The following is a 14057-nucleotide window of genomic DNA, read 5'->3' as shown; positions in this document are numbered from 1 at the left end:
AGTAGAGTCGCAAAACAGGCAAAAAAAAGTCGCTTTGTAGCTGGTTGGAGTTACTTCGGTCCGCGGGGACATCCCATATTCCGCCCACTCGCCCTCACACGCATAGCGGACGTCTCGATTTCGTCCAGCAAACGGAGCCGGGAGCCGTGGGGGTGACGGAGCGGCGAGTGAGGGGGGGGAGTGGAGAGAAGCGGTGATGCGCACCGGCCGCGTCAGGCAAAAAGGGAGAGGGAGAGAGGCACCCAGTCGGCGCCTGCGCAAAAAGGAATGAGAGCAGGGAGGGGGCAGCCAAGGAGCAAACAAGCAAGGGAGGGTTTATCGGGCGGCCGATTTTGATTAAAATATTCAAAATGGCGGACGGAGGAGCAGCGAGTCAAGATGAGAGTTCGGCGGCGGCGGTGGCGGCAGGTAATCATTACTGCATTTTACATATTCATATTCATACTCGAACACGCGCCCCCCCGCCGCCCGCCTTCCTCGCTTAGCATAATTTATTAGTACTCAGAATTATTATAATTAACGGCACAGGAGGGAGCTGTGGGGGTGGGGGGGTAGCCGCCGTGCAGACACAAGAGACACAAGGCACGCATAGACATACACACGCGCGCGCGGGCACGGGGGGCAACGGGCAGGATCCCCCACCCTCGCTCCTGGAGCCCAACTCGGAGAGCTAGGCCGACCGTTGCTGCCGCTACCCAAAGCTGCTTTGCATATTCATCTACTGTATAATAGTAGGCTCTCAGACAAGGGGGGCGGCGCAGCAACGGCCGGAGGAGGGGGACGTGTAAGAGAAGAGCCAACAGGAGGGCGCTCAATGTTGCCGCATCCAGTCTTTGGGGGCGGGGGGACCCCAATGGATCTGCGTCCGCGTCCCCTTAGAGGTCGCGCTGGCTTAGGGGAAGGCAGGGAAAAGTGCATTTTTTTAAAAAAAGGGGGGGATTTCTGCGTCTCCTGCCCTTCTCCCGCAGGCAGCCTAATTTCCCCAAAGGCCGAGGCCTGCGGGCCGAGGGGAGTTTGGGGGTTGCCCTCGGGGTGGGCATATTTGGCCTAAGTCCTAAGACAAACCTCCAAGGCGCGCGCGGGCTTCTCCAGACGTATTTGCTTTCCCATCAGTCAATTGTATGGGGGTGGGTGGGTGCATATAACCTCCTTTCTTGGGGGGAGGTAGGGCTGCATTTAGGAAATGCACTGGGTCGGTTTTGTCCGCTTGCCCGACAGGACTTGGATTGGCCTGCCCAAATCTTCCCTCTCAAGAGATGGAGGGAGAGCGTGGGGAGTGAGGGGGGGTGTCTTTCCTTGGTTTGTGGGGCAGCGAAGCGAGGGGGAAGCGAGACTAGAGAGGTCAACAGTGCTTCCCCGTTTCCCATGTGTTTGGCAAGGTCAGGGTTTCTGGGGTGACAGGTTGAATGCGCCTCTTCTTTTCAAATTATTTCCTCTTCAAACTCCCCCCCCTCCTGCTCTCGTTCTCATTTGAATAATGTCTAATTCGGGGAGGTTTATATTATTGAAATGGCCGCCCGACTTTCCCCGCCTCTCATGTTTAGTAATTCAGGCCTTTAATAACAGCCACTCAGAGCCCAATGCCGTGTTTATATTTTACATTCGCCCCATGTGCTTTTGTGGTTCAATATGATTCTTCTTTCTCGCTCTCTTGCCTTTTTACGTTTTCTTGGCAAACGAATAGGGCCCTGAGATCAATCCCAGGCTGTGTGGGAAGGGAGGGAAGAAAGCTAGGCCCGGGCTCCTTTGGCAGGCGTTTAGGCCTTGCTCTCTGCTGCTTGATTTATTTACTAATAACTAAAACGTCCCCTTCCCCGCCTCGATGGTGAAAATAAAATCCTCCTGGGACATGGGCAACATCAGATCTGCTCTCAGCTTTGCCATTTTTTAAAAAAAATCTGCCTCAGATAAGGGGCTTGTTTTTAATTTACTGACCACAACAGGACTTTCTAAAGCTGCTCCTTCCAATTCAGTATGTGTGAGGTCTTTCTTTGTCCTTATTAGCCATGTTTTTAAATGGTGAAAAGAACAGTTTGTCTTTCACATTTTTGAAGTGTGAAATCTGCAATAAGCTTAACAACTCAGCTCAACAGATTAAATACAAAATTGTTAAATATAGAGATAGAATTGGTAATAGTTTTAATCTGAATTACAAATAATGTGCAATAGTGAAGGTAATGTAAATCACAATATTCATCTTGAAAAAGGTAATCAGTACTGTCATATTTAATTGTTAATATTGTCTTTGAAACTTTTAGATAACAAGTGTAAAGTAAAAAACATTGAGAAATGGGCAGTAAATGCAAGGAAAGGAATCTTAAGTTTGTTATGATTTGATATAGGTAAAATTGGAAACATTCTTGTTCTTTTTAGAACAAATACTAACAAATATATTGTGTAAAACACAATACCCAGTAAAACACGGCTCTAATTGTTAAGATAGCTTTATAAATGTAATATTACTACACTTGATTGATTGATGTAGTGAGTATTTTCTTCAATCTATGCAGAAAGATATCTGACAGTATATTTTACAGGATCTGTTTGATTCTTACAAAATAATCATTGAGGCATGATGCTAAATTAATTGACCGTATGTCCCTTCTTGGTCTTAGAGATATTAAGTGGAAGCATCATTAGGGGTATTGTATAAGTTGTAATCAAAATTCAGTTACTCCTATTTATAACAGCAATGTGCAGCTGATTGGGCACAAATATAATATGATTGCATTACAACTATTGTAAGTTTAAAGCATATGCTCCACCACTTTTTAAAATGTTGTCAAGTTGGTGTCATCAGTGACCAGATAGTCATGTGACTATAGCAATGTCCTATAGTCATGTGATTGCCATTGCAATCTTTTTTGCCAGCTTCAGACAAACAAGGTCAGTGGGGAAACTGGTTTCGATCTCAGTTGCCATGGTTAATGGAAGGCAAGCAAAAAATGTTTATGCCAAAATTAACATAGAATTATGTCATAGAAACATCTCTCTTAAATACTTGTATTCTTGTATTTAATGTAAATACATAAGGGAACGATGTTATGTATGTTTTGTTGCGATCCTCAGCTATTCCAGTGCTAGGCATACTAATTACAATTTATTTTGTATTTCTGTTTAAAATGTCATTAGAAATGTATGTTCTGAATACTGTCCAGTATAGTGCCAAAGATATAGATATCTTCGGCACTATTCTTGGGATCTGAAGGATAGGAAAACTACAATTGCATATGATCTGCAAGAATGGGCTCTGTTTAGATCTCTTGGGGGAGATCATACTGAGGTAGGCTTTCTCAATTGCTGTCTCCTTTATACTGCATTTTCCCCAAGATCTGTATAGATTTACATGTATTGGAACTTATGAAGAATATAAAAAAGTGATTATTTCAACAAGACATGGAGTGGATATGTTAGATATTATGGTATTTTCTTTTGGTAGCATTTGTTTAATGGTGATTTTATTGATTCTTGAAGTGTGAACAGATGTATGATTTTATTGTTTCTTGTGGTGTTAATCTTACTTACAGTTGTAATGTATGTAGACTACAGGTAGTTCTCGATTTATGGCATTTGTTCAGCAACTTTTGACATTAAAATAGCACTGAATGAAGGGACTTAAAGCACATGCCCAAAGTTACAACTGTTGCAGTGCCCCCACAATCATATGATCCAAATTCAGGCGTTTGGAAGCCTGCTCACGCTTATAAGCACCCACCTATCTTCTCATATATTGCCTTTTGGCACACTGCTTCCCCACTCACCTTTGCTTCTATCTTTTTGTTTCCGCTGCTGAGGAGGCTGGTTTAATGAAATGCATAAATGATCTTGAGAAAGGGGGAAAGAGATGTTTCCTAGGAAGCCTCTCTTCTCCACTGTTCTTAAGGTCATTCAGACAGTCCATTACAGCAGGTTCAGCCCATCTGAAAGTTCTTATGGGGCTGGGTACAAAGTAGTTTAAAGGATCCATAGTGTACCAGTCCCCTGTTTGTGCTGCATGTCTGGCTTATTTGGGGCTGACTTCACATGGCGAAAAATGGGGGGGACCCTTTAAGCTGCTTTGGGTTCCCCCCTCCCCCTTTTCTCTTTCATGATACATAGTCAGCCCTAAACATCCAGGAGCAGGGTTCATTCACAGTTTTCACCATGTGAAGCCAGGCCTATACGCCCAAGTAGTCATAATGGGCATATCTCATTGACAGCAGAAACAAGAAGGCAAAAAAGGTAAGCTGGGGCAACAGATTGAGGTCCTGGATGAGGAGGGTGACCAGAACTGGATTGAGGTGGCTTCAGCTTTCCAGGTTCTCCACAGTTCTGAGATTGCTTGCCACTCTGTAAGGTAAGGTGCAGGGCAGCCAAAGGGCAACAATATGAAAGAGATAGGCAAATGTGGAGAGTTGGTGGTAGTCCCTTAATTTAGGTCAGGGCTGGGAAGACCAAGCCCAGAATGACTTGGATTGTGGTGGATACTTCCTGTTTTTAAAAAATTCTTTTTATTTTGTTATTGGTGGCTCTTAAAAGAGCCTTTGGGGGTGGCGAAGGAGACTTTTCATCTCAAGCAAGATGGAGCTGGGGCCGATGAAGAGGAAGGGCACAGTCCCTATGGCCCTTGAGGAACAACCTGGGCATGAGGACAAGGCAGTCCCCGGTCCCTCAGGCTTCAGAAGAGTAGGCAGGGAGGAAAAAGGGGTGCAGACTGACAAAGGAAGGGGGGAGGAGATTGAAAGGGCAGGCAGCGGAACAGTGGAGGGACAGTGCTCCAGAAATTAGCAAATGCTTCCCCCACCTGATCCCTAAGTGCGGAGAATGGAGAGGCAGAGTCAGCACAGGATGACCTGATTACTTGGGAGAAAAGCACCCTACTCCTTCTCCAGAAGATCACCTGGAGAGTAGCATTTAAGGAGATGCCGTGGGGAGGGTTTTTTGTTGGAAACAAGTGTTGTATTTCGCAGCAACACACTCAACGGCTCCAAGAAGAGGTTTGCTCTGGAATCTTTGCTGGTGTGGACTGAGGTTTGAGCCTTTGCTTTGAAATTCATCGTCAAGTTTGAGAGCCTGTCTTGCCCCCAGAGCAATGCTGCTGTGGACTTTCACTCCTGGGATGTTACACAAAGAGTGTGGGGCGTGTGTATTCGAGCCTTGCTCTTGGACTGTAAGGGTAGTCTGGGGGCAGAGACCTTGGAGAATGGACCGGGAATTGCGGGATGGTGGGGGATGGTGGTTGAATAAAAGTTGTCAAGCTTCCACATAGATGTGTTGCTTGCGTGCCAACTCTGGATCATAACACATCCCCATGATTATGTGATCAAAATTCAGATGCTTGGCAACTGGTTCATGCTTATGACTGTTGCTAGGTCATGTGATCAACTTCTGTGATCTTCAGACAAGCAAAATCAATGGGGAAGCGAGATTCACTTAATAGCTAGGTTACTAACTTATCAATTGCAATAATTCAGTTAACAGTTATGCAAGGAAGATTGTGAAATGGGGCAAAACTCACTTAACAAATGTCTCACTTAACAACATAAATTTTGGGCTGAACTGTGATCTTAAGACGAGGACTACCTGTATTTCACTTTTATTGCTAACATTTGTTAATTTTGCTGGTTTCTTTTCAGTTTTCAGAAGACCGTTCAATCAGTTAATTGGTGACTGAAGTAATATGAAAAAGTGGATGGGCAGCTTCACTGGAAATCAAATATATAGTTAAACTTAGAATGCTCCGTACTTGGAATGGAAAGATAAAAGGCAGGGGTGAATGAGAAATGATGCTTGCTAGGCTAGAATATTCACAAAATATTATTGCATAATAGAATGATGACAATATATAGAAGTATCACAGGTGTATCTTTAGAAAGAACAACAGGTGGAAGAATAGACAGCATGACTAGAATGAAAAATAAAAATGATGGTGTACGTTGATGAAATTACATTTGAAATACACTGATATTGTGATCGAAGTGTTGAGGGTAAAATGACAGTGTACAGAATAGAATACCAGTCTGCCACATAAGACTGACAGTGTCTCCTATGAGATAGCATAAGATAATCCCATGGGTATTTCAGAAGGAGTACAGTGACAATTGGTTCCTTGCTCTTTCATCTATCTCCCTTTAACTCACTGTGAGAATAGTTGCTGTCTTCTGCAAGCTTCTTTTTTTAATGACAGTTCATAACATTTGTTTTCCACGTCTTGCCTTATTTAATTTAAACACTTTTTCATGTCTGCTCTTCTCATCTATTCTCTTTTCTGCAGCATACTCCAGTTTATGCTGACTCTTATGGCTCTGACTTAAGTGTTTCCATCTTTGTTGGCTTATTCACTTTATATCCCCTAAAAATGTCCTCTACATTTTTATTCAGAAATAATTCGGTATGAGAAAAGTGCCTCTACACAGCCCTAATAAAATCTACTCAAAAATATAGCTTGCATTATATCTATAAATGTTCTATTTTTTCATTCTTTTCAGTTTTTAGGCTTCACTAACTTTTATATACTTTTTTGCTTTTGGTATTCACCATCGTCTTATCTCTCCTCTTTCTTCTTTGCCCTGAATAAATGTCTTTCATGTTTCTGATATCCTCATCCTTTTAAAACAACCAATTCTTACATGCATTTTTAAAAATGCATGTCTATTTCAGCTGTATGTTATAATAATTTAAAATCTTTCTTTTGATATGAGAGACAGAATAGATCTATTTTAATAGCATTTCTGCTACTGCTCACTACCCAAAAAATGCCATTTTTACCTGGTACAAAAGAAACATTGATGTGTTCAGTAGAAGTCTTTCAGAATAAAGATACAAAGGAATCAAAGTTTGCATCAAGAGAAAGAAACAGAGAAGGATGGAGGGATAATGAGATAATCAAATTCAGAACAGTTCTTCCCATATTTAGAATTTGATATGCCCAAGTAAGTTGATGATAACTTTCAGTTAATTTTTGGAAACTTAGGATCCCATTTTTTCTAATGCATAAAAGGAACTATGCAACTATTATCCAGCAAAATTATAAAAACATGACAACAACTATTTCAAATTTTGCTGAAAACATGTATTTCCTGATACACATGCCAGTTTTCTCTGTTTGAAGTTGCATTGACTTCAAAGACAATGCAGAATAAAATGTGCAGGATATTTAGTTGATGCTGTGTTCCAGTTCTGAAATGTGTTGCCTTTATATTGCATGACAGAAATGGAAATTTTGCATAGGACTGTGCTGTATACAGAAATAGCAAACTTTGAAAAAATTATAAAATGGTATTTCCTTTTAAAAAAATGTAATATAGTTCTTAAAGCCAGTTAGACATATTTTAATAGGAAACAGTAAAAGAAATTAATACTTTATTCAACTATGGTTTCTAATTATTTCAACAGTTTACAAACCATAAAGCTGGAGTGTGTGTGTAAGGGTAATACATTAGGTTGGAGATGGGCAACCAGTAGTTTGCAAGCAGTCACTTAATGTCCAACCCCAACAACATCGAAAGATTATACTGCTGAAATTTAGTCATTATCAAATGCTTTTTAATTACAAAATTATTTTTAAAATGGATAAAACAATGTATGAAATGGATCTGGTACAAACTTGCAGTACTAATAAACTCTGCCTCTTAATACCTCCATAATCCAAAATAATAAATTAAGTGTCTATGTCCTAGGTGAACTAAAACATTTTTTAAAAAAATAATTTGATTAGTGGCTAAAATGATTGCCTGGCTTATTGACAAAGGTAGCCGATATTAAGAGTAATTTCTGGCTTTGTGGCACTTCTTTCTGTAAAGGTCTATCTTTTTCTCCAAATTCAGTTTAATACAATCTTGCAATATTGTTCAGAAAATAAATAAATATTTAAAGAAGTGTTTCTGATCTTTGCAAGAAGCACAGCAAATTTTATATTCCCCCCTGTATTGAAATTATATAATAATACACTACTTCCCACAATTCCTTCCATTCACAAATATGAAAATTATTGTCATTTCTGTTCAGGTATTGACACAATGTCCATAAAGGGTTTCCAGCATTTCTATTTTATTTTATTTCTAATCAAACAATTCAATGTCATATTCCTTTGATTTGGTTTTAAAACCTTGATGTTTTTAATTCATCAATTTTTTGTTATGGGATTGAATTTCCATTCAAGTTTTCTTCTTTCTACTAAAATATTTCTTTAAGATTAGAAACTCTGTTTTGAAAAAATCAATTAATAAGTCTTTGCCAGGTCATTTTTCTATCTCATAATCCACAATTTCTGTATTTTCTAGTGTTTCTATATCAGCTGTAATTTGCTTCACCTCTTTATCCTGCTAGCCTATAAGTTCTTCCACTTTATTTTTCTCATCTTTTGCTTCCTCTTTAGGATCTTTTTCAAGAAATGTATTGGTGGAGGCAGTAATTATTGTTTTCAGTTAACTATATGTTTCTCTTGAAATTCTTGAAATATGTGTTAATCTTTTTTGTCTTTTAAAGGCACTTTTAATGTCTTTGTTGTGGTTTTAATTTTTTCTCTTTTTCATTTAAATATTTTGGCATTTATATTTTAACTCTTTGAATTAGCTAAATTATATATGGTGAAAAAAGCCTTTGAAATGTCTCATATATCATAACTTATCTGTCATTTTCTAAGTTTCATTCTTTCTCTTTCAAATCCAACATTTTCTTTAAAAAAATGTTTGTCTCTTCCTGTCTGAAACTCAGTCCCCTACAATATTGTTTCTGTAGATATTCAGATTTCTTCATTTCTTAGTACTCAAATTTCAACCAGTTACCTCTTTTATGATAGATTAAAGAATTTATATTACCACAAATAGTCTAGTCTAGTCTTTCATTTATGAAAAATAATAAGGTCCCCCAACTCACACTCAGTGATTCCAGGTAACTCACAAAGATAAAAATCCAGTATAAAAATAATAAAAAGCAATAAGCCTTCACCCCATCTGATGACAACAATCAATCATATAATCCATTTGATGGCCTCCATCCCACTGTACAGTCCCCAGGCTCATTGGAAAAATCAGGTCTTCAGGACCTTACAATAAAATACGGACCAATATTATTTCTGCAGAGATGGTGTTCCACAGAGAGGAAACTACCATAGTTAAGGCCCTTCTTGGTCCCACCAGAGGAACCTTTTTAGGAGAGGGGACCTGTAGCACTTCCTACTTCCCCACTTTGATGGGTCTGATAATGTGACTAGGAAAAGACAATCCTTCAGATATCTTAATACCAAGCCATGTAAAGCTTTAAAGGTGAAAATCAGCACCTTGAATAGGATCTGGAAGCAAATCAGCAGTCAATGCAGCTCCCGCAAGAGAGATAACATGCACATATAGACCTGCACAAAACCATGCAGGCCACTGCATTTTGAACCAATTGAAACTTCCATATACTTTTCAAGGGCAGCGCTATGTAGAGAGAATTGCAATAGTAAAAATGGGAGGTGGCTAGAATGTGAGTGACTATGAGCAGGGATTGTTGGTCGAGGATGAGGCTAGACTTCTCACTTTCGACCATCACTAACTGAGAATGACCATAAAGGAAAGAAATGAATCAGAACAACCCATTCCTAATCCCCAAAGCAATCCCAGAAAGATACTATGGTTAATTGCATCAAAGGCTGCTAAGAAATCATGTAGAATGAAGATTAAAGTACTACCCCATCCTGCTCTTGCCAGAGATTAACAAAAAGCACGATCAATGCTTCCATCCAATGTCCAGGCCTGAACCCTGACTGGAAAGAGTCTAGGTAATCCATTTTATCCAGGAACCTCTGGAGCCACACAGCCACTTTCTCAACAAACTTCTTAATGGAGACGGCGGTTTAGAAACATGAAACACAAACAAATCTTCCCCAGAAAAGGAAGATTGGAGACAGGATGAAAATTATCCAATAGGGTTGAATCTCACAATGGCTTCTTATGAAAAGGGCAACCACCACCTCCTTAAAAGCTCGCATAGGGAAGCATTAATCATCATCAGAACCCACCTGCATGTAAGTTCTGGGATACTTTCACAAGTTAGCAGGGGCATGGATTTAAAACACAGTAGTTGCACACATACTCCCAAGATCAATTTCCTCAGTAGCAACAGGGTCAAACTGTTCCCAGATAATAGGGCAAGAAGCTACCCCAGGTGTCTCCACTAGATAAGCAATCACACCAGCACCTAAATGGGAACGAATTCAAGTGATTTTGTCAGTCAGGAAATCAGATTCCTCAACGCGCTCTTTCATGTAGACTTCTGTACCCTCCTTCCCCAGGAGGAGATTAAAGAGGAGAGGGTTGCTGGCCGATTATCTGCAGATGCTATTTGTGTGGGAAAGTACTTACACTTCGCTGCCCGAATCACCATGAGGTAGGCTTTAATAGCAGCTCTTACCTGTGTTTAATTGAATTAATTTCTTGTCTTCCACCATCCGCACTCTAGACATCCCTACTGTTTTCATTAATAATTTAATTTAAAAATTAAAAAACCTTAGCAATTTTAAAAACCTAAGTTATTTTAAAAATCTTAAAAATTCCAATATTCCAATTTTTTTCTTGTCCCTTAATTTATTTAAAATTTTCTTGAATTAAATTCTTATTTAGCTTTTTGGCCTTTATTTTATATTTTTTCTCTAAATTTCTTTTTCTTTTATTTAGGAATGAACTTTTATTCACCAGATAGTTTTTTTAAACATTACTTAGACTACTTCTTTTATCTTGGAAATAATTGTAAATCCAAAAGTATTTAGAAAGTGAGATTGACAAAGTATGCTAATCTCAGCTAATCCAAAAATATCTTTCCTGTCTGTCTGCTCTGTCTCTGTCTGTCTGTCTCTTTCTCTCTCTCTCTATCTAAGAATCTCCTTTATGGAGTCTTAGCTTGCCATTGCCCTACCTGAAAGTCCTACACAATGTAAGACTTGCATTTGGTGTCTCTCAATATTTGCAACTTCTAAAATATATTTTCATATTTTACCTACATTTTTATTTGGTTTGAGGGATCATAATTGCTTGTGTCAGATTGATTGCCTGACACAAGCATTGATTATGCATTTACAAAAGCATGCTGGAGTTGATCACAAGGGTTTTAAACGGAACCCTGTAAAGGTTGGAGGGGAAATCTAGAATTAAAAATTTAAGGACTTATGCGTTAACAAAAGTAAATTAAGAGACAAATTGAGAGGGCATCTTCAACATGAGACTAGACAAAGTAAATGGCTATGTCAGAACCATGCAGACAAAGAGTCTTTCATTTAGCATTTTCTAGCCTCAGTGGAAATGTTCTTACTATAATATTTAAGTCTGTACCTGATTGTCTTTAACTGTTGCCAACATCTTGCAACTACCGGTAAACTGCTCATAATTTTTTTTGGTAGTAATTTCTTGTGTCTCACCCTGCCTGGTGATCCTGGTTCACCCTTTGGACTTCCCTGTGCCAATTTTCTTGAACACAAGAAAATGGTTTTACTGACTGTCTTGGCTATCAGTTTTGTTTGTATTTGTGTTGTGGACATGTTCATTCCACTATGTTGTGTTTCCTGTATTTACAAAGCAACCTAGATAAAACATCTATAAATTAATGCACAAGAGTATAAAAATTAACAAGATAGGTCTGAAGTATTAAAAGAAGGCACATATAATTTAATAGATCTACTTCTTATGAAATGGCTTTTATATTTTTAATACTGTATAGCAGATGAGTATAACATTAAAAACGAGCAAAAACATTAAAATCATTTTGTGATTTGATGTTACGGAAATGTATTGCATTAAATATCCATAACTACATAGAAAATAAATTTATTTGAGAATATTGTCAAGAGCAATATTCTGGATTAAAATAAATGGAGGACAAATAAGAGCAATACTGTATGGTACTGACACATCCAACTAAGACGATATGAATGATAGTTTTCAGAAGCAAATTGCTAGTATTTTAAAGAAGCATATAGTAAAGGTGTGGGGAGCTATCATTAATCCAATATTTGGAGAAAGTTACCAACATGATCTTTCCAGAACTTCTTCATTTCTTTGGAATATGGCTTATACTTTCAGATAGAAGCACAAAGGGATCAGCTATCCTAATTAAACCTACCATATTTTTCAGAGTATAAGACACTCCCAAGTATAAGACACACCTAGCTTTTGGGGAGGAAAACAGGGAAAACAAATCTGCCTCTGCATTCTAGCAATTTTCCTCTTTGCAGCAAACAGCAAACTACAGACAATATACGCTGTTTGTGGTGTTACATTTCAGACTATACTTGAACAGATGCTGTTAAAATTGATGTGGCTTTCTGGAAGTATACACTATTCTCTGCTATTTACAAGACTATACAATAGCACTTGACATCTTCAAATCAAGCATTTATTTTAAAAAGCTTCTTCATTTTGTTAAATTGTCTAGAACAGCGGTTCTCAACCTGTGGGTCGCGACCCCTTTGGGGGTTGAATGACCTTTACACATGGGTTGCTGAGGAGCCTCCCGCGGAAAGGCTGGCGAGAAACCAGCCCGAAGGGAAGGAGCGGCTCGGGTTCCCCGCGCGGCGGAAGGAGAGGTGCCAGAAGACTGACAGGTTTCACAGCAGGCCAGTTCAGCTGCCTTCCCATGTGGGCGTTTTTCAGCGACTGTTCCTGCCTGGGAGCTCCTACAGGGTGCACGCCTTCGCTGGGGTTGAGCTGCATCAAAGGGGGAGGCTTGGGCAGCGAGAAGGGCAATGGTTGAGGAGAGGCTGTGGCGGCCACCAAGTCTCCACCTAACATCACTTTCCCCACCTTCCCCGGCACAGGCCTGGCTCCGTTGAGCTGGCTCTGCTTAGTTCCGCCGGGATCCAAGGGGGAGACCGTTAGCTGCTCATCTCTTGCGCACGTGCAAGCAAAATACCCTCCTGGGCCAGGATCAAGGCAGAGGGGACAACGAGTCTCCTCCTGCTGTCACCACTGCGCAATGAGGTGAGTACACAAGGCAGGGGAGCCATGCTGCACAGAAGACTCCTCTGCGCCAGACTCAGGTCGGCGCAAGCTGCTGTCCCCTTCGTGTTGGCTCAGGAAGGAGGCGAATGGGGAGCAGCAGCAGCAGCTGGTTGGGTGCAGGGAGAGAAGAGCTCCAGTTCTCCTGCACTGCACAGGGCTCTCCTTGCGCAGGGCTCTGGAACTCTTCCTCTCTGCATCCAGAGACAGCTGCTCCAGCTCTTTCATAAGCCAACACGAAGGGGACCGCGGCTGGCACTGACCTGAGTCTGGGGCTGAGGAGTCTCCTGCGGAGTGTGGCTCTCCTGCACAGCGCAGCCAGCTACTCACATCTCAGTGGCGGCAGCGGAAGGAATCACTGTCCCCACCGCCGTGATCCCAGCCCAGGAGGGTATTTTACTTGCACACACAAGAAAGAGATGAAAGAGAAAAGGAGAGAGAGAGAGAATTGAAAGAGAGCTGGAAGGAGAGAATGGGAGAGAGGGAAAATAGAGGGAAACATTAGAGGGAGAAGGGGGAGAGGGAGAAAGAAATGAAAAAGCTGAAGGGAGAGAATGAGAGAGAGGGGAAAGAGGGAAACAAATCGGGAAAGAAAGAAGAGAAAAGAAAGAAAAAGAAAGAAAGAAACTAACTTTCTCAGACCTATGACGAAAGCAATGGCAAGCTAGAGCTCTTGCCAAGAAAACTGCAGTTTGCCAGAAGGCACAAATTGGAAGCAAGTCTTATATTTTTTAAAGAAAATAACAGAGATGGCAAAAAAAAATGCATCTGAAAATAAGATTATAATTTTGGATAACGTATTATATTATCAAACTCAAAGAAATCAAAATATATATCCTATTGCTGTTAGTACAATCTTGCCAGCTTCTATCAACTTAGAGTTCACTATGAAAAGATTACAGAGAAGCAATTTCCTACAATTAATAACTTTATTTTGTATTTGCTATCATGTTCAATGAGAAAGAAAAAAAAAGGGAAAGGGAAGGAAAGAAAGGAAAGAAGAAGAGAAAGGGAGAGGAAAAATAGAGAAAAACAGAAATGAGAGAGAGGGGGAGAGGAGAGAGAAAGAGAGACCCTATTCTCACAGAAAACACAGACATGAAACCT

General features: G+C 40.2%; 1 protein-coding gene across 6 annotated transcripts in view; it reads left to right on the top strand.

Moving 5' to 3' along the window:
• The first annotated feature begins 275 nt into the window (after positions 1-275).
• POU2F1 (POU class 2 homeobox 1) overlaps positions 276-14057 on the top strand; it is a 113222-nt gene continuing 99440 nt past the window's right edge. For 5 of the 6 annotated variants that reach the window (XM_081953344.1, XM_081953342.1, XM_081953341.1 and 2 more), the window contains exon 1: positions 276-408. In XM_081953344.1, coding sequence (XP_081809470.1) covers positions 351-408 — 58 coding nt within the window. In that variant the 5' untranslated portion in view covers positions 276-350. Of the gene's footprint in view, positions 409-765; positions 785-14057 lie in introns of those variants that run through there. The other variant, XM_081953343.1, reaches the window with a different exon arrangement.

Source organism: Natrix helvetica (assembly GCF_964273705.1).
Source record: "Natrix helvetica genome assembly, chromosome: 4".
In the NCBI taxonomy this organism is placed as follows: domain Eukaryota; kingdom Metazoa; phylum Chordata; class Lepidosauria; order Squamata; family Natricidae; genus Natrix; species Natrix helvetica.
Note: the sequence above shows the minus strand (reverse complement) of the source record. Positions and strands in the feature narration are given on the sequence as shown.